This window comes from Pogoniulus pusillus, chromosome 12 (genome assembly GCF_015220805.1).
Source record: "Pogoniulus pusillus isolate bPogPus1 chromosome 12, bPogPus1.pri, whole genome shotgun sequence".
NCBI classification, from domain to species: domain Eukaryota; kingdom Metazoa; phylum Chordata; class Aves; order Piciformes; family Lybiidae; genus Pogoniulus; species Pogoniulus pusillus.
The window spans coordinates 25,559,922-25,580,956 of record NC_087275.1 but is presented as its reverse complement, the minus strand read 5'-3'; the positions used below and the strand labels follow the sequence as shown (position 1 = coordinate 25,580,956).

The 21,035-nt window shown below is 41.2% G+C and overlaps 1 protein-coding gene across 1 annotated transcript in view; it reads right to left on the bottom strand.

The window, feature by feature from the left end:
* Positions 1–21,035, bottom strand: part of CFAP47 (cilia and flagella associated protein 47) — a 287,488-nt gene that overhangs the window by 46,335 nt on the left and 220,118 nt on the right. The window contains exon 56 of the mRNA XM_064151944.1: positions 19,900–19,995. Coding sequence (XP_064008014.1) covers positions 19,900–19,995 — 96 coding nt within the window. The remainder of the gene's footprint in view (positions 1–19,899; positions 19,996–21,035) is intronic.

Genomic DNA, 21,035 nt, shown 5'->3' with positions numbered 1-21,035 from the left:
ACACGTGGAGAAGATAAAGGGCAGTGAGTAAACATTGCACAGGGAGAGGTTTTATTTTGACCTAAAGAAGTTTTTTTTTCCAGTGAGAGAATAATCACGACTGGAAGATTCGCCTAAGGGATGTAATGGAGGTCCCACAACCAGAGGTTTTCAAGACACAACTGGACAGAGTGCTACGTAATCTCCTCTAGGGTCCCCTTCCCACAAAAGTTTAAATCTTTTGAGGTTACTTCTAACCTGGTTCTAAGTTATTCATACAAGAAAAGTATTCCGAGATGAACAGCTTTCATCTCAAACGAATGTGGAAAGGGCACATCTACTACTGAAAGGTCAGTCATGTGTTGCACAATGTACCAATGAAGTTCTGAACATTTGAGGGGTTTTTTCCTATATCTGAAATTAACCAAGAAGATAATTGGCTGCTCCGTTGTTCATGTTCACCTGGACCTGAAAAGCAAAATCCACTCGATCTAAATGCCTGTTTCTCAGGACACGTGTGTTACAATAAAACGATTTGATTCTTCTCTGAGACAAAGAAAATTGAATATTAAACACTACAAGTTAGTTCAATTTATATGCTCCTAAGTAGATAAAAGAGAGAATACAAGAAGGATATGAATGTTACATTAACCCCATCCTGATTTTTACTGTTTACATCAACATTTTCATTCTCTCAGTATGGCTTATTTAGGTAGCTGAGATGCAAGACAGGTTGCTTTCACAGGTGGTTCACAATGATTGTATTTCTAGGAGGACTTTTTGCTTCCTGAATTACAGATTTTCTCACCACAAGTTAATTTGTTCCATCCCCTATCTCTGAATACTTCACAAAATCACAGAATGATTGAGGTTGAAAGGGACCTCTGGCCGATGTGATCCAATCACATGGCTCAACCAGAGAACCCTAGAGCTGGTTGCCCAGGACCATATCCAAGAAGGCAAAAAAACCTTTTGAATATCTCTTAGGACAGAGACTCTTCAATTTCTCTTAAAAACTATTTCAGTGCTTGTTTTCCCTCACAGTATGTATTCTCTTAAGCTCAGATGGAAGGTGCAAGTGTTTCCTGTCATTGGGCACCACGGGTTCTGTCTATTTTGCACCCTCCTTTCAGGTATTTATATACATTAATAATATCTCACTTGGGCCCTGAGTTGCTTAGTTGAAAATATTAATGCATATGCAGCTCAGATGCTAATAAACAATTTCACAACTGGCTGGTTAAAACTTGAGAAGCTGATTTAAGAAATGAATGGTACAAATAAAGGAATGAATATGTGAGTCTTTAACTGAAAGGCTTCACATCCTCACTGTCACAAGCACACAAAAAAATGCATTTGATATGGCATGTTTATAAGATTTGTTTGCCATTTTATGACTCTTCTGTTAATGCAATTTTGCTGACTTCTGGGAGAGTCTTTCTGGCTTATTTCATTATGAGATTTAATTTAGAAGAATTTTTTTCCTGGTATGAAATAATGGATACAAGTTAAACATTTGCTATTGAGATTAAAATAAATGGATTGAGAACAGGGCTCAGTAATTAAATATGTTGTTTCATTTAGTGCAATTTATTTTCTTTTTAAGCAAAGCACATCTAAGAGACCAAGCATAAAGTTTCCTATTTATTCCTTGGCAGTTGCAGCCAAAATCAAAACGATTATTTTGAAAGAAATACCCATTGTGTTTATTTATCATTGACATTTATCAGTATTTATCATTTATTTATCAGTAACAAATAACCTGGTAATGGTTAAGCACATGGGGGAGTGAGGGAAATATTTCTAAGTACAGTAATTAATTTCACAGAACCACAGAATTAATCAGGTTGGAAAAAACCGTCAAGATCATCAAGTCCAATCTGTTACCTAGCACCACCCAATCAACTAAACCATGGCACCAAGTGTCACATCCAGTCTCTTTTTAAACACCTCCAGGGACAGTGACTCCAGCACCTCCCTGGGCAGCCCATTCCAATGGCAAATCACTGTCTGAATATTTTTTTTCCTTATGTCCAGCCTAAACCTCCCCTGATGCATCCTGAGACTGTGTCCTTCTGTCCCTGGTTGCCTAGAAGAGACCAACCCCCATCTGGCTACAACCTCCCTTCAGGTATTCATAGAGAGCAACAAGGTCTCCCCTGAGCCTTCTTTTCTGTCATGGTAGGCCTGATAGGCCAAAATAGGCTTATACATGTCCTGGATTGTCCAGACATGTTTTTCTCCTCTCCCTCTTTCTGTTTTGGAGAGAAGCAATCATAGGAAAGAGGACAAAGAACCTGGAGCCATTGAGTCTAAGGACTCTGGCCTGCCCAGACTTGTTTACATCCTGTGGTAAACAAGGTACACAGGCTTAGCTTTGTGTCTGCCTTGTGCAAGGCTTATGTTTTTCCCAAATTTTGGTAAAGCAAGCCTATGGTTTCACCTAATATGATCAAGCTTGGATAACTGCCATCTGATTGGCTATTCAGTGTCCAAAGGTCCATTAGTCTTAGGCTACATTGATAAAAAGAGATAAGCAGGTAAACACAACGTGTGCTCTCTATAGTATACATGCTTGCTGCTTGCCTGCTGCCATTGCTTACTGCCTTAGTGCATCCCAAACTGCCTGGAAACTGCCTCGAGTTTATCAGGAACAGGCTCTAAATGCCTCCATGCAATCAGCCTGCAGAGCCAGCATGACATCGCGCTAAAACTGCACATCACAAAAAAGACCCACCAAATTTTACTCTTTCTCTCTTAAAGTTCATGTTACCTTAAAATAAAGTACTAGCAAGTAAATTAAGACTACCATAGCTTACACTTAATCTTTTTTTCTAGACCCACTCACAAAAATGTCTTCAGTCCTCAGTGAAAAGGAAACTGTAATTGCTTGAGTTGGGCACAATCAAATTTTGGACATATGTCAAATACATGATTATTTTTGACAGATGCATTTTCACTTTAAACTTTTCTTGGGCGTAGAGATCTCCTAGTCTGATCTCTGAGAGCACAGTCAAGCTCTCAAGCTATTGCAGATTTAAATCAAAATCTGCAGAGTGTTGTGAGATCAGTAACGACAGCAGTGCTGTTACATCTTTCTACTTCTTACATACAGCAAAAAATTGTACTGCTTATTATATGTTTCCAGGAGAAATATCACACATCTGAAACTTTAGCTCACGTCTGAAACTTTAGCTTTAGCCTTCTTATAAGCTAAATCAATAAAATAAGCAACAATTTGAGCCTTTATCCAACTAAATGCCAAAAACACGAAGCCAGACCAGAGTAACGCTCCAAGCAAATACAATAGCTGCTTTACTAGCTTCATTTTGATTCCCAGAGTTAATTAACAGTCACTCAAATGAATTAGCCCCACGTTGGGAAAGCCAAATAAAAGATGTGGTGGTTTGGCTTCTATCCCGCCCCCCCCCCCACTTTTAGAAATGCTCCAGCTAACTCAGCCAGGCTCTGGGAATATAAATGAAGCTATTTATTTACAGCTAGCACAATATACAAGCAGCTATTTACAGTATATACAGTTATAGACAGAAATAGACAAAGGAAAAGTAATACAGAAGCACAACTCCCCTCCCAGAAACCTGAGTCCCCAGGAGGGGCTCTCAACCACCCTTGCACCTCCCCCTGCCCCTTTCAACCTTACCCCAATCCTGAGAAAGAATAGAGGTGCAGCCAAGAGGTTAAGGAGCAAGGTTAGTGGCAGCGAGGTTAAGGAGATTTTGCTCAGTCTAAAGCCAAAAGCAGAGTGAGAGACAAAATGGAGAATGTTATCTAATGTTTACTTCTTGTTCCCATACTTCCCAGCGGGACTGTGAGAGAAGAGACACAACCATGTTTTCCTTTCATAGCCAATTATCTACTTTCTCTCACCAAAACATTCTAGCCTGCTTCAAACTAGCACAATACAGAAGACAGTATCTGGAGAGATAGATAGATACATAGATACACACACTCACATTAGTCTCCAACTGATTCTTGTAAGTGAATGGGATAGAATGGTTACCACCACTTCTGCCTTTTCAAAGCTGCTTCCTTCATATAGTTTATAAACTTTTGAAGCAGTTTCAGTTTCCCCTGTGAGTCACAAACATATATTTCCTGAGTTATGCATTTTCATAGGCTTAGTATTGACACTCTTCATCATCCTAGGATTACAGGGTTTTGCACTAAGGCTGTTTGTTTGATTTCTCAGTACTCAAGAAAACAAAGAATGTTGGCAAGAAGAATCCTTCTTGAAAAATAACTTTTGACTTGTGTCATAAAAGAGGAGTTCTGTGAAGGACAGGACCCACAGTATGGTATATGTATTTCATAGCTAAAAACTTCCTGTAGTTGCAGGAGTATTGTTTTTGTTGAAAGGAACACTTCTGTAGCCCATAAATACAGTTTCTCTCCATTACTCTTAAGAGACCTTTTATTTGCCTTACAAGGCAGGGTCTAAGGATTTGATTGACATTTGTCTTGGCAGAAGTTAACTTTAGCTTAATTAATTCACAATAAAAACTGTTTAGCAGTCAGGTTTGGTTTAGGATATTTTGAGTTTATAGAGATATGAGTAAACATCTGTGCAGACTGAATTATCTATGATGCTAGAATAAAAAATGGCTTGCAAGAGTGTAAATACAGGATAGTAACAGACGCCCAAAACTGTAAACACAACTCACGATGGGCACTACAGGAATACAATCTTGTTAGACCACTTTAAATAAGGCAGAAAATAGAAAACTGAATAATTCAGAACCTGTAAAGAGAAAGTTCAATTATACAGGCTGTGTTAAGATAATGCATACATCCAAACCCAGCCAAATTCCCACACTGGTGAGAAGTGAACACTTTATTAGCCCTCCATGCAGAGAAGCTGGGGCATCGACAGCTGCCTGACCTCCCCATCTAACTCCTGCACCTAGGGAGGGCTGATTCTATTAAGCTTAAGACCCAGAGGGACACCAGAAGGATAAGCATTACTCCAGGGAAGAAAAAAAAAAGGTAGATAACAGGAAAGTTTTTCTTTGTAACAATTTTGACTGTTAACAGAAGCTTTTCTGTACTACTGTTGGCTATGAATGGTAACATTATTGTAAATGGACTAACACTTTTTATGAACATGTCCAATTAGAAGACAAGAAATATTTTGCTGCTTTTGCCCACTGTGTTTTGTGGGTAAAATCCTAAACAAAACCCCAACATGTGGCAATGCCAACCTCAGTGTTAATCCCTGAAACTTGTCAGCAGGTAATTCCTGCATTCAGACATTCCAAAGAAATTAGGTACACCTATTATTCAACCTGAAAATAAACCAAATTTGACTAAATGAAAATATATGGTCAAATGCCTACCTATGAAGTGGAAGAGTAAACAAAAGGCAAAAGATAATTCTACATTACTTGCAGTCTTTAGAGCTAGGGATTTAGTCTTTACATGTACTCTTATAGAAGTTGTCCCCTTAACCTACACTTTTCTCCTACTTACAGCTTTGCAGTTTGAATTTCAAAGGTTACTCAGAATATTGCTGCAATGCAGCTGAAGTATTTGAGGTTTGGCTAGCAGCTGATCATCTTCAGACAATATCTACAAAGCTTGAGAGGTCTATTACCTACCAGTTACTTCTCTCTATAAAAAAGTTTTGCTTCACAATTTTGATTGATTTCCTTCTTTTAGGCAGCAAAATAAGCATTTCAAAACTTTTGTTCTACCATATTTTATATGCCACACATATAAAGTGATATCAGCTACAAAACAGGTCTGTTTGCTTATTCGTTTTCAGGTGTATTGTGTTTTTTCCATAGAGATAATATATGATACATTAATAACAGCAGCTGACAACTGGGCACTTAAACCAAGCAATCTTCACTTCCTAATGCTAGCTATGAATTCAAGATGTTTCCTGTGGCATAATGGAAATGAAAAAGAAAAAAACCAAACCAAAACAACAACAACAAAAAATACACTCCAAAACCAAGGTTTTAGGACTCAATTTGCAAACTTTTATATAGGAAAAGACAATCCCTCAGAGAAGACAATGGACATTCATTTATTTTGTCTTTATTAGCGAGCTATTTTAATGATGATGTTAATTCAGGAGAGGATGAAGTAAATTCATGACCTGGATGCCATTGCTGTAGTTTTAAGGAGGGGACAGGCTCTGCTCACTTGCTCCCTGTGATAGGACAAGGAGTTAGGGGTGTAAATTGCAGCAAAAGAGGTTCTGCCTCAACACAAGGGGGAACTTCTTTACTGTAAGGGTAACAGAGCACTGGAACAGGCTTCCCAGAGAGGTCATGGAGAGGTCACAGGCTGGAATACAGAGAAGAATAGGAAAGCATATTTGATGAACAAGTGGCTCAGAGGTTGGTGCATCCAACATAACTTTGGATTCTTTGATATTGGGGAACTTCATCTTGCCACAGGTCTGCAATCAGCAGATGGGACACAACTATCACAGAAGGGGAGAAGGACCCTGGCACATAAGCTGGCTGGGCTTGTTGAGAGGGCTTTAAACTAGAATGGAAGGGGGAGGGGGTTAAACATGACAGCACCAGAGATAAATCAAAGGGAATTGAGGAAGGTAGGCTAGAGCTAGGAGTAAAAGCAGCAGCCCAGCTGAAGTGCATGTACACTAATGCACGCAGTATGGGTAACAAACAAGAGGAGCTGGAAGCTCTGGTGCTGGAGGAAAACTATGATATTGTTGCCATCACTGAAACGTGGTGGGATAGTTCACATGATTGGTGTGCTGTGATCAATGGCTACAGACTCTTCAGGAGAGACAGGCAAGGGAGAAAGGGCGGGGGAGTGGCTCTGTATATTAGGGATGCTCTGGATGTCGTGGAGGTAGAAATCAAAGATGTTCAAGTTGAGTCATTATGGGTGAGACTTAAGGCGAAGGCCAACAAGGCTGATATCCTGGTTGGAGTCTGTTACAGACCACCCAACCAGGAAGAAGAGGTTGATTTATTACTCTTTAAGCAGCTGGAGGCTGCCTCAAGATCACCTGCCCTTGTTCTGGTGGGCGACTTTAACCTACCAGACATCTGCTGGGACTTAAACACTGCAGAGAAGAAGCAGTCTAGAAGGTTTCTGCAATGTGTGGAAGACAACTTCCTATCCCAGCTGTTACGTGAGCCTACCAGGGGGGCAGCCCTGTTTGACCTGCTGCTCACAAATAGAGAGGGGCTGGTAGGGGATGTGGTGGTTGGAGGCTGCCTGGGGTCCAGTGACCATGAAATTATAGAGTTTTCAATACGTGGAGAAACCAGGAGGGGCATCAACAGAACCTCCACACTGGACTTCCGAAGGGCAGACTTCAGCCTATTTAAGGAACTAATTCAGAAAGTTCCTTGGGAAATAGCCCTTAGAAACAAAGGGGTCCAGGAAGGTTGGACCTGCTTCAAGAAAGAACTCCTGAAGGCACAGGAGCAGGCAGTGCCACTGAGCCGGAAGATGAGCCGACGAGGGAGGCAGCCAGGCTGGATGGGCAGGGAGCTGCTGAAGGAATTAAAGATTAAAAAGAGAGTGTATCACCTTTGGAAAAGAGGGGAGGTGTCCCAGGAGAAGTTCAAGGAGGTTGCTAGGTCTTGTAGAGGAAAAATTAGAGAGGCAAAAGCCCACTTGGAGCTCAGGCTGGCCACGGCTGCCAAGGAAAATAAAAAGTGTTTCTTTAAATATATGAATGGCAAGAGAAGGGCCAAGGACAACCTCCAGTCCTTGTTAGATAGAGAGGGGAATAGAGTGACAAAGGATGAGGAAAAGGCAGAGGTGCTTAATACCTTCTTTGCCTCAATCTTCACTAGTGGGACAGGTTGTCTCCAGGACAGCTGGACTCCTGAAGTGGTGGATGGAGTCAGGGACCAGTACAGTCCCCCTCTAATCCATGAGGAAGCAGTAAGGGATCTGCTAAGTCACTTGGATCCTCACAAGTCCACGGGACCGGATGGGATCCACCCTAGGGTGCTGAGAGAGCTGGCAGCTGAGCTGGCCAAGCCACTCTCCATCATTTATCAGCAGTCCTGGCTCACTGGAGAGGTCCCTGAAGACTGGAAGCTGGCCAATGTGATTCCCATACACAAGAAGGGTCGTAAGGAGGAGCCAGAAAACTACAGACCTGTGAGCCTGACCTCAGTGCCAGGCAAGGTGATGGAACAGGTCATCTTGGGTGCCATCACAAAGCACCTACAGGATAGCCAAGGGATCAGGCCCAGCCAGCATGGGTTTAGGAAGGGCAGGTCCTGCCTCACCAACCTGATCTCCTTTTATGATCAGGTTACCCGCCTGGTGAATGTGGGGAAGGCTGTGGATGTAGTCTACTTGGACTTCAGCAAAGCCTTTGACACTGTCTGCCACAAGAAGCTCCTAGCCAAGCTGGCAGCTCATGGTTTGGACAGATTCACTCTGTGCTGGATCAAGAACTGGCTGGATGGCAGAGCTCAGAGAGTGGTGGTGAATGGTGCCACGTCCAGTTGGCAGCCAGTCACAAGTGGTGTTCCCCAAGGATCAGTGCTGGGCCCAGTCCTGTTCAACATCTTTATTGATGATCTGGACGAGGGCATTGAGTCCAGCATCAGTAAGTTTGCAGATGACACCAAGCTAGGAGCAGGTGTTGATCTGTTGGAAGGTAGGAGAGCCCTGCAGAGGGACCTGGACAGGCTGGATGGGTGGGCAGAGGCCAATGGGATGAGATTTAACAAGGCCAAGTGCAGGGTTCTGCACTTCGGCCACAATAACCCCAAGCAGCGCTATAGGCTGGGGACTGAGTGGCTGGAGAACAGCCAGGAGGAAAGGGACCTGGGGGTACTGATAGATAGTAAGCTGAAGATGAGCCAGCAGTGTGCCCAGGTGGCCAAGAGAGCCAATGGCATCCTGGCCTGCATCAGGAACAGTGTGGCCAGTAGGACAAGGGAGGTTATTCTTCCCCTGTACTCAGCACTGGTCAGGCCACACCTTGAGTGCTGTGTCCAGTTCTGGGCCCCTCAATTCAAGAAAGATGTTGAGGTACTGGAACATGTCCAGAGAAGGGCAACGAAGCTGGTGAGAGGCCTGGAACACAAATCCTATGAGGAGAGGTTGAGGGAACTGGGCCTGTTTAGCCTGGAGAAGAGGAGGCTCAGGGGTGATCTTATTACTGTCTACAACTACCTGAAGGGACATTGTAGCCAGGTGGGGGTTGGCCTCTTCTCCCAGGTAACCAGCAATAGAACAAGGGGACACAGTCTCAAGTTGTGCCAGGGTAGGTATAGGCTGGATGTTAGGAAGAAGTTCTTCACAGAGAGAGTGATTGGCATTGGAATGGGCTGCCCAGGGAGGTGGTGGAGGCACCGTCCCTGGGGGTCTTCAAGAAAAGACTGGATGAGGCACTCAGTGCCATGGTCTAGTTGACTGGCTAGGGCTGGGTGATAGGTTGGACTCGATGATCTTGGAGGTCTCTTCCAACCTGGTTGATTCTATGATTCTATGATTCTATGAAATTAAAATTTTCATGGGAGAGACTTAGTCAGTTAGGATTATCCATTTTAAATCCATCAAAATGAGAGTCAGCCAGTCTTCAAGTGTAAAGGATTTTCCTCTTCCATGAGAGCTACCTCTAAAGCATCTCAAAGCATAAGTGATTTGCAGTCACACATTCACGAAATGTGGAGGCAAAAGCTTCTCCCAATAGCTGTTTGTCACAGGTGTCAACAAAAGAAAAGATGGAGAATATTCATGTATAGAGATGATAGCGAACTGATCTTCACAAACTGTCATTGGGTATTAACTTCAAGAGAGAGAAAAAAAAGAAGTTTCTTTTCTGATATATGGCAGGAAGGAGATGTTAAAAAAAAAACGAGTTCAGAAGAATGAGTAGCTCATTTTCCTTACAATCTGTATCTTTTCCTAAGGAAATACACTGCATCTCCAAATCTAGTTTCATTAAATATCTTCTGGGGACAAACTGAGAGAGTTGGGGCTGTCCAGTCTGGAGAAGAGAAGGCTCCAAGGTGACCTTATTGTGGCCTTCCAATATCTGAAGGGGACCTACAAGAATCCTGTGAGAGACTTCTTAGGATGTCAGGTAGTGATAGGACTGGGGGGAATGGAACAAAACTAGAAGTGGGTAGATTCAGGCTGAATGTTAGGAAGAAGTTCTTCACTATGAGGGTGATGAGACATCAGAACAGGTTGCCCAGGGAGATGGTACAAGCTCCATCCCTGGAAGTTTTTAAGGCCAGGCTGGATGTGGCTCTGAGCAATCTGATCTGGTGTGAGGCATCCCTGCCCATGGCAGAGGGGTCGGAACTGGCTGATCTTTGAGGTCCCTTCCAACCCTGACAGTTCTGTGATTCTTTTTTTTTATAAACATTAATGACTACCAAACATTATAAAAAATAGTATTTTTTTAGAAGCAACAGACTGCAGTGTTTGTGTGTAAAGACAAGGAACCTTGTTCAGTCTGTATCTATTGATGGCACTTGATGTCTTACCCCTGCTTTCATTCTGAAGTAGTAAAACAACAAACAAAATAATATACTGATGTGCTAGTTTGAAGCTAGCTAGAATGTTTTGGTGAGAAGGATTAGATCACAGGCTGTGAAAGAGAAAACAAGGGTGATGTCTACTTCACTCATAGGCTTGCTGAGAGGTATAAGAACAAGAACCCAAACATAGATAAGGCATTTCTTCTTGGGGCATTTCTGTCTACCTTCTCTGACATCTCTCTGATTAATGCACTTTGTTTCCTAACCCCTTGGCTGAACCTCCATTCTTCTTCGGGACTGGGATAAGGTTGAGAGGGGTGGGAGAAGGTGGAAGAGTGGTTGGGAGCCCCTTCCTGGGGACTCAGGTTTCTGGGAGGGCTGTTGTGTTTCTGTATTACCTTTTGCCTCGTATATACTGTAAATATATGCCTGTATATTGAGCTAAGCTGTAAATATAAGCTTCATTCAAATTTCCAGAGCTGGCTGAGTCCAGTCTGGGTGATTTCCAAAGTGTGAGGAGGCAGGAAACACCCAAACCACTACAACTGGAAAATACTGAAGTGTTCATTCAGATTTTGTGTTTTTCTTTTTACTAAATCTACAGAAGCATGTGAGTGCTGATGGAGTGGATCCAGAGGAGGGCCAGGAAGATGATGGACAGAACACCTTTGCTATAAGGACAGGCTGAGAGAGCTGGAGTTGTTCAGTCTGGAGAAGAGATGGCTCCAGGAAGGTCTTATAGTGGCATTCCAGCACCTGCAAGGGGACTTTAAGAAGGCTGGAGAGAGACTGTTTCCAAAGATCTGCAGTGATAAGACAAGGGGCAATGTTTTGAAATTAAAGAAGAGTAGATTTGGAATGGGCTGCCCAGGAAGGTGGTGGAGTCACTGTCCCTGGAAGTGTTCAAGAAAAGCCTGGATGAGGCATTTAGTACCATGGTTTAGATGACTGGACAGGGCTGGGTGCTAGGTTGGCCTGGATGATCTTGGAGGTCTCTTCCAACCTGGTTGATTCTATGATTCTATGACACTATGTGAGTTGTTCTAGGTCCACTTACTCCTTTGTATAATGTTTCCATGACCTTTGCAAAAGAACTGGATTGTTATTAAAATTAGTGGTCTGGGGGGGGGACAAGCCTCCTGAATATCAAAATTAATAAACAATACTAATTTTTTTTTAAACACCATCTCACATTAATCATTATCCCTCCATTACAACATTTCATCACAAATTTGGATACTAAACAACACTGATCTAGTTTCAGTCCCTGGTCTTTTTTCCTGTGAGAGTGAACAACACTTTGTTACCAACACTGTTTTTCAGTGAGGTAGAAATAAATTAATTACCATCGAATTTCTCCCTGGTCAGCTAAGTTAGTATCACCAAATCTCTCCCACTCTCATTCTGCATCATTTAAACATGCCTACTTTGCAAAGATGAACAAGCACATTTAGAAGACCAGACAGGCTAATTAATATTGTATGCCAAAAATGGAGGAACTCTGTAAAAAAATAGGCTTCATGAAGCCTACACTACCTCTAATCAATATCAGGCAGAGGTATCTAAAACCAAAGGACAAAGAGTGAATTCAGAGGTGGGAGAATTATGTAAATCTGCACATCCGAGAAACATAAACAAGATAAAAAATCATTCTTCACTTGGAAAAGGGGAAAATCAATAATAAGAGACCAGTATGACAGAGCTTGTGATTTTACACTTGAAGAGATGTAAAGCGAGCTGCAAAGATAAGAATCATCCCAGATCTCCTCAACAGCTACTGACATGCACAATATTGTGTCTTGCGTATTGTGGTCTTGCACTGTTGGTTGTGATAAAACTCAATTGCTTGCTTCTGCATGTAGAAAACTTCATGGGTTATTCATACAGGTCTGAATAACTGTTCTTTTCAACCATCAAGTTCTCATTTTCCTATTTAACAGAAAGGAGGAAATTGTATGCAGTGGCTAGAAATAAGGAACTGTAAACAGCCTGTAACAGGATCACAATTCAGCTTGTGGTTTCTGCTGGTTGTATGTAACAGAGGTAATAAAAATGGCAGCAAACCTCAGGGGTTAATTCATATTATTGGCATTCAGAGTGAAAAAGACAGGGCTACCTGTAATTAACAGATAACCATTTTATGGGCTATTAACCTCTGGTTTATTTTGATATTAATCTCTCTCTATAGGAGAAAATGGTTTAATTTATAAATTTTCAATGCTTGTTAAGCAAGCAGGTAAAAGAGAAGTCAACACTAGAATTTGTTGCAGTACCATAGTTTTCACCTCAAGGTACAAAGGCAGGGATTTCAATGTTAACATTCTTGAAACAGAAGCAGAAAGATTTGTACTTAATATGTTCACCTATTACAAAAAGCTCTCACATGATAACTAGACTGAATTTCACACCTTAGAGGGGAAGCTATCAGCCATAGCAGCAAGTTTCATGGGCTTCTTGCATAGAATAGTTTGCATTCTAAGTCTCCTTCTAGACTTTGTATAGAAAGTGTTTTCCAAATGCTTCAGCAAACAACTCTGAAAACAAGGATATTTGCTTACCTTTTCACAGAATCACAGGCTGTTAGGGGTTTGAAGGGACCTTTGAAGATCAAGTCCAGCTTCCCTGCCAGACCAGGAGCTTAAAATCTAATGCAGGTTGCAGAGGAATGTATCCAGAAGGGTCTCAAGTCTCCAGAGAAGGAGATTCCATTACCTCTCTGGGGAGCCTGTTTCAGTGCTCCATTACCCTTACGGTAAAAAAAGGCTTCCTCATGTTGAGGCAGAACTTCCTGTGCTATACTTTACATACATTGCCTCTTGTTCTATCACAGGGCACAAATGAGCAGAGCCTGTCCCTTCCCTCTTGACTCCCAGTCCTCACATATTTATATACATTTATTAGATTTTATTAGATCCCCTCCCAGTCTTCTCCTCTCCAGACTAAACAGCCCCAGGTCCCTTAGTCTTTCCTCATAAGGCAGTACTCCAGCCCCTTAACCACCCTTGTAGCCTTCCATTTACTCTTTCAAGTAGTCCCTGTCCCTCTTGAACTGGGGAGCCTAGAACTGGACACATTACAAGTGAGGTCTCACTAGGGCAGAGTAGAGGGGGAGGAGAACCTAGGTTTTATTTTGGAACGGTCACAGTTTCAGTATCACAAAGCTGTAGTACAACCACCTACACCTCTATTTCTCTGAGTTAAAATGAGTATCATGTTTAATACCTTCCCTCAAGTGGAAATTTGCTATCAAGTATCTTAACAGCAAGCAAGGGTGGGAAGTACTTCAGTATCAGCATACTTTACATGCTTAAAATGAAAAGGTGATAACTCCTTGTGCAAACACAAGCTTTACTTAAAACAGCATATTAACAGTAATATCAGAAATATCAAATCCTTGGGCATAAAACACTGCATGGTAAAATTAAAGTCCTAGCAAGAAGAGTTCCAGAAAGTTACTCCTCCAGCTTTGCTCTCATGAGCCTTTAAATATGATATCTATCATTACAATGCAATGAATTAAGTTCAGTTTCCCTCCCCTCAGGAGGTGATGCTAGATCAAGTGACCATGAGTACAGTAAAGCACCTTGTGTATGTTGTTAACATAAATTCTCATGTTAAGGACGAATTATTTTGTTGCATGCTTCAATGGTTATGAGGTATTACTCCTTATAATAGTTAAAGGTCATGAATCAAATACTTTAAATCTATTTATAATGTAAATCTTTCTTCTGCAGTTCCCTAAAAATGCCCAGATGGTGTCTTATATTTAATATCAAAATCCCCTTTGTTGCCTTATATGCTATGATTTATGAACAGGATAAGCATCACATTAAGATAGAAGCAAAGACTGAGTTACAATCAAAGACATCCTCCTCTTTCACACTTGGCTAACACAGCAGTAGTGCCCACATTCTTGTTTTCCTGGGTTGGCTTGGTTTTTGAGCTGGTCATTTTAGCTTGATATCAGTGATGCATGTAAAGAAATAAATATTGCTTAAACCTGAACATTATTGTAAGTTGCAAAGTCTTTACTAATGTTGATGATTGAAGGTAAAAGCCTGATCTTCATGTAAACAGGAAGAGTTTCAGCCTAAATATTGTGAGAGCTGAAAATAAGGCCTTGTATGCATCAGAAAAAAGCAGAAAAGGAAGATGCATATTTTTTTACTGAGAATTATATGAAGAGGAAAGAGGCACCAGTGATATACACTTTGCAAATATACTCAGGCAGGTACAATCCCTGTGGCTTTATCAAACCAAAATAGGCCCTGCCTAATCACTCATGCTTTGCGACAGAGAAGTAAATCAGGGAATCCAATTCCCCTTGGTAACAGAAAGATATACATTTTTAATGAGAATGTGAATAATTTATTCCCTCTTCCTATAAAAAAAAATATTTTGAATAATTTGTTAATCTTGCTAATAGCATGACAAAATATCTAGGGAAGAGAATTCAAGCAGCAGAGTACTGAGGAGATGATGTTCATTTTAATTAAATTACTCATTCCCTGCAGAGAATGGTTTTAAAGACGCCCATTCGTCAAGGACTGGAGCTATAGTATTATTGATTCAGAGTATATCTCACAAACAAGGAGAAATACAGACTTTTGAGGTGAACATATAGATATTTCTAGTATTTATCAAAGTAATTACACAAATAATCCCACCTCAACTCACAGCACGGCGATTAGAATATATGCCTAACATCCACCTTTATATTTCTTCTTGTTTCAGTGCAACTAGATGTTTACATTTAAATTCTTTACTATCTGGGGGTTGTCTTACATACCTGAAATTAAACATACTCAAATATCACAGTATCACAGTATCACCAAGGTTGGAAAAGACCTCATAGATCATCAAGTCTAACCTGTTACCACAGAGCTCAAGGCTAGACCATGTCACCAAGTGCCACGTCCAATCCTGCCCTGAACAACCCCAGGGACGGCGACTCCACCACCTCCCCGGGCAGCCCATTCCAGTGTCCAATGACTCTCTCAGGGAAGAACTTTCTCCTCACCTCCAGCCTAAATTTCCCCTGGCGCAGCCTGAGGCTGTGTCCTCTCGTTCTGGTGCTGGCCACCTGAGAGAAGAGAGCAACCTCCTCCTGGCCACAACCACCCCTCAGGTAGTTGTAGACAGCAATAAGGTCACCCCTGAGCCTCCTCTTCTCCAGGCTAAACAATCCCAGCTCCCTCAGCCTCTCCATCAGTAAGAACTGGACAAACCAAACGCATCTTTCCTTGTCATAAATAACTTCTCTGGCTTCCAACTGCAATTGTTAGCAGCTATTATTTCAATGCATTCCCTACCACAGAACCAAATACATTATTTAAGTGTGTACAAAATCTATTATGAGATGTTTAGGGAAGAGATCACAGGAGGGGAAAATGAAAAACCAAAGTGATTAAGGGAGGAACGAGCATAGGAGAAATGTAAAAGAGAATAAAAGATGCCAATCATGTAAGCAGAGGCTGGGGAGTAAGGCTGGCTGACAATACCTCAGGCTTGATGACTATCTTATATTCTTACTAAATCCTATGTCTGTCTTCTGTGTACATTCTCTATCTTGAGAGTCTGTGTGCATTACCCAGTAGGTCAAACTGGACTAGCCAGAAAGTAGGATGGAGCCTGAGTGCCAGTACCGGAGGATTAAGTGTAAGACCAGTCACTGGAGTGAACTCCGCTTTGCATGGGTGGATGCAAGTCAAACTAGCCAGCAAGCAGCAAAAGGCCACCATCTGAAAAGACCCATGGTCAGAAGCTGTGATGGGCTGAAGACTCTACAGACTGAGCATGTATGTATACATGACAGACTCCACTCCATGTTAATATGCAGAAGAAGCAGCAGACACATGTGTTTGTGAGCTCTGTGAGTGACTCTACACATATGCTCTACCAGTGAGCTCTAAGCTGCACTAGCAAGCAAGTAGAAGCAGACCAGCATCCAGAAAGACCCAAGGTCTGAGCCAGTGACCAGGTAAGAAGCGGATCCAAGGAATGGTGATATCTTCTTCTTCCCCCTCTCTCTCTCTTTTTCACTCTCCTTTTTCTTCCCATTTTCCTAAAAGGACATTGTGGAGAGTCTGCTGCTGGTCTCTTCATACAGGCAATTAGTGATAGAAGAAGAGGGAAGGGCCTCAAGCTGCAGCTGGGTAGGCTAAGAGTGGATCTTAGCAAAACACTTTTCATGCAAAGAGTCGCCAGGCATTGGAAAGGGCTGCCCAGGGAGGTGCTGGAGTCACCAACCCTCGATGTGTTTAAAAGTCTTTTGGATGCAGTGCTTGGGGATACACTTTATGGTGAGCCTTGTAGAACAGGAATACCAGTTGGACTCAGCGATCCTGAATTCCAACCTAAATGTTTCTGTGATTCTGTGAAATAGGTACATAAAAACCTTAACATTCAGAATATAATACTTTTTAAATGAAGTGCACAATGCTTCTGTAAGCTAGTTAAATCAAATTCTGATTTAACACTGAGAAGCTTGTTATGACTGTGGGTAAAAATTGGTTTTTAGCTGCTGAATTCATACTGGACGTAGAATTTTACATCCCCTCAAGTTTTTTGTTCTATAATTCTTCACTGACCAAAATTAGAAACAAAAAAAAATGTTAAGATCAATGAAAATGTTTTATGAAAAGTTTCTAGAAAAACTCAGTACAGGAAAAGATTGAACACCACTTCAACAGCGTTAATTATCAAGCACTCTTCAGGCATCAAACTTCAGGGTTGAAAACTCAGCTTCAGTACTGCCTTCAAGCATCTATGCTTTGGAAAACAAAACACAACAAACAACAAAAGAAAAAAACCCACTCTGTGCCCCAGTTACTGAATAATATAAGTTTAAATGCTGCTTTCTCTCCTGGACAGAATATAGTAGCAAAAACAAGCAACAGGACATTAAAGCAGCCTCAGGCTGCGCCAGGGGAGATTTAGGCTTGAGGTGAGGAGAAAGTTCTTCCCTGAGAGAGTCATTGGACACTGGAATGGGCTGCCCGGGGAGGTGGTGGAGTCGCCGTCCCTGGGGCTGTTCAAGGCAAGGTTGGACGTGGCACTTGGTGCCATGGTCTAGCCTTGAGCTCTGTGGTAAAGGGTTGGACTTGATGATCTGTGAGGTCTCTTCCAACCCTGATGATACTGTGATACTGTGAATTAATGGAAGAGAGAGATGTGCTCTGATGATTCCAAGAGCAGAGGAGGACAAGCCAAACAAATATAAGACAAAAGTCTATAAAAATCAAGCTTCTTCAGTTCTGCTGCTCAAGAAACAGTTGTTTCATAGTGCCAGTCGTTTCCCCACGGTGAACGTGTGGCTGGAAGCAAAAGATTAGTGGGGAAAAATTCGTATAGCAAATTTAGAGCTAGACTTAGATTCAGATGAAATGAATTTGTGTCTGGATTTTTCCCTGGGTTTACTGCCTAAACACATGTAGTCTAGAAGCAAGAAGTAGGAAAAAGGTAGGGGAGGAACTAAGCATTTCTGTCTTATTCAAGGACACATTTTGGCTCCATCTTGTCCATCCACAGATGTTATCAAATAATTAGCAGCTATATAATATTCTAAGTCAAAATTAATCATCTTTTCATTTCCTAGGTCTATTGAAATTGAAGGAGATAATTTCTTATCAAGTTTTAAAACACAGCAGATATTTTTTAATAGAGAAATAGGCTAAGATAATGTGAAATATCAGCCTCCCTTGGGGCTGATTTATATAGCTTCAATGCTCTGAAGTGCTCTACTCTGCATATTCAGTGACAAATCATGAGATTCTGATGAAATCCACTGCATGGCCCAGGAGTAAATTTGTGAGACAATTATAGCTTGAAAATCTGTTTTCCACAATAAATCTACATGGGAAGTCTTGCATGAGACTGCAAAGGATGGGTTGTTGAAGTCTTCCCCTCTTTTATTCCCATCTCAGATACATTTTTTTCCTCTCCCTTCCTTTGTGGCACTAGGAGAGCATACTGCAGGACATAAATAACTTCCTTGCCTAGTCAAGGCAATGTACTGTTCAACACTTTTACTTCAAGGGTTTATAGTAACAGAAACTTTCTGCTTATTCTTACAGTGCTGCCTTTCACTTCATTAACTTTCAGTTGTTTCACTGAAAGAGTTGCCTGGATTTGCAAAACCATGCCACTTATAAAGAAAGAAAAACTCCAAGGTAAAAACAGTGCATAAAACAGGCCTTTAAAATATGGCCTTAATAATATGTGGCCTGAAAAAGACAAAGAAAAATCTTGGTGTTGCATTTTAAATTGTGCTAGCAAATGTTGTGTTTTCATAGACCAACACACCATGAACACCTTTTCCAGTGCTGGAAAGCCTATCACTCATCAGCTCTAATTCCCACTGCTTGTAACTAGATTTTCCTGCAAGAACATCTCTTTGAGCACAGATTCCCCAACTATTCACTCACATGGTCAGTTTACAGAAATGTCTCATAACATGACACAAAAATGTCCATACCAATTACTGATTACTTCTTGACATGAGGAAAGTCTTAGATGTGCTGTGGCTTTAGAGAGCTCTCAGAGGTTTGCCATGCTGACAGTGGAGATAACCTGCACTCAAGAATACCACCAGCTGAAATTCATTGATTATGTCAGTATATCTCTCTGGAGATAAATATGGCTTCACTCATGTTGTTATGTCATGTCCCAGTATGGACATCCTCTTTTTAAAAGCATACTTCTCTATCAGCTATGACATAAGAACACTGCTTTGTCATAATGGTTTCATCTGGTTGAGAGAAGGCAATTCAGCAATCAGGAATTTGTACGTGGACTAGGAAAGGGTTCCATGGAACTAAAGCTGTCTTTGTGCTCTGGATAGCTCCCAGGAAGCCAGCCCAAACAGTATCTCAGGAGCATGAACAAAAGTAGCAGCAGGCTGGACATGAAGAGGGAGTTCTTCACCGTGAGAGTGGTGAGAGCCTGGAATGGGTTGCCCAGGGAGGTGGTTGAGGCCCCATCCCTGGAGGTGTTTAAGGCCAGGCTGGATGAAGCTCTGGCCAGCCTCATCTAGGGTAGGGTGTCTCTGCCCACAGCAGGAGGTTTGGAACTAGATGATCCTTGTGGTCCCTTCCAACCCTGACCGATTCTCTGATTCTTTGATTATATGACTGTTTATAAAAGAAATTCCACTTCAGAAGTCCAAGAAAATCATTGCAGAAGTGAAGAAAAATAACCATCAAAAAATGGACCAATACAAAGTTCAGAGGAACGTTACCGGAGGCACCTCTGATTATTAACTACTGAGGTAAGTACAACAAGCAAACTTCATTGACAGCTGTTCTCACAATTCATCAGTTGACATTTTCAATACAGCTCTTTGTGATAAATTGCAGCCCTCAGTGTACTGAATATTGTAGCATTTTTAGATTTCAGGTACCAAAAAAGATTGCATGTAGAGAAAATTCAGAGTAGAACTCAAGAAATGACATACCTCGTGGCTGCTCAAGCAGAAGATGAAAAGCAGATTCTGTACTGGTGGAATTGGGTAGGACAGATGCACTGACATCACAGATGGACTTTTCCTGATCTAAAAAATAAAATAATAAGACCAAAAAAAAAAAAAAAAAAAATCAGGGAAAATAATTTAGAAGTCTGCCTTCTGTAGAGGCTTCCTGCCCTCAGCACCTACACTCAACTTCGCGTCACCTGCAAACTCATTGTGAGTACATTCAATAGCCTCATCCAGGTCATTGATATTAAACAGAACTAAGCCCTGGGGGAAAGAAGTTAATTAGCTTTTACTGCACACTAGGCTAACATATCTGCTTTGCTATGGTATATAGGATATTGAAGTCAGCATATTAAAATACTATTTGCTTAATTTCCAGGTAAACTGTGTTTTGAGAAGATGAAAGTTCAACTAAATATATATGCCATTATGGAAGTTATTTGCCAGGGCATGTAAGGGCCATAAATACTGAGCTGAACTTGTGTGTCCTATATTTATCTTCCTCTGGAAAGAAGGAAATAGGAATTACAGTAAATATTTCTATAGAGGCCAGATTACAGCATGCACAACCCTGTCTAGAAACAGCTTAAATGAATAACTCAAATACTTTATTGTGATTAAAACCAGCTCACCAGTAGCAATTCAATTAGAAAATTAACATTACATATGAAGCTCATTAACAAATTCATGACAGCTTTTGAAGGACAAGTGTGGGCTTATTTCCATAAAGATGACAGGAGAAATGTTTTGGGGTTTAAAAAAAAATAATAATTCATCATTCCACAGCTCACAGAAACATTTGTCATGTCAGAGCTACTGATGTGTAAAGAAAAATGAAGACTGAACACTTCTGATGCATAAAACCAATCATTAGTCTTTCACTGGCTAAGTCAGTTGCCTTTGCAGTCTATTAGTGAAAATCTCCCAGGGGCAAGTTAATGCTCTGTAGTTAGAAAGATGACATCACGATTCATCAGGTTTTAGCACCAATATTTAAGCTCCATAAATAATTTCTGATGAAATTGAAGTACAGGTAAGTTTGGTTGCTCTTCTTTTCCATTCTTTTTGTAAATAGCTTTTTTTTTTTAAACAAACTATACTTCATAGTAGTAGAGTAC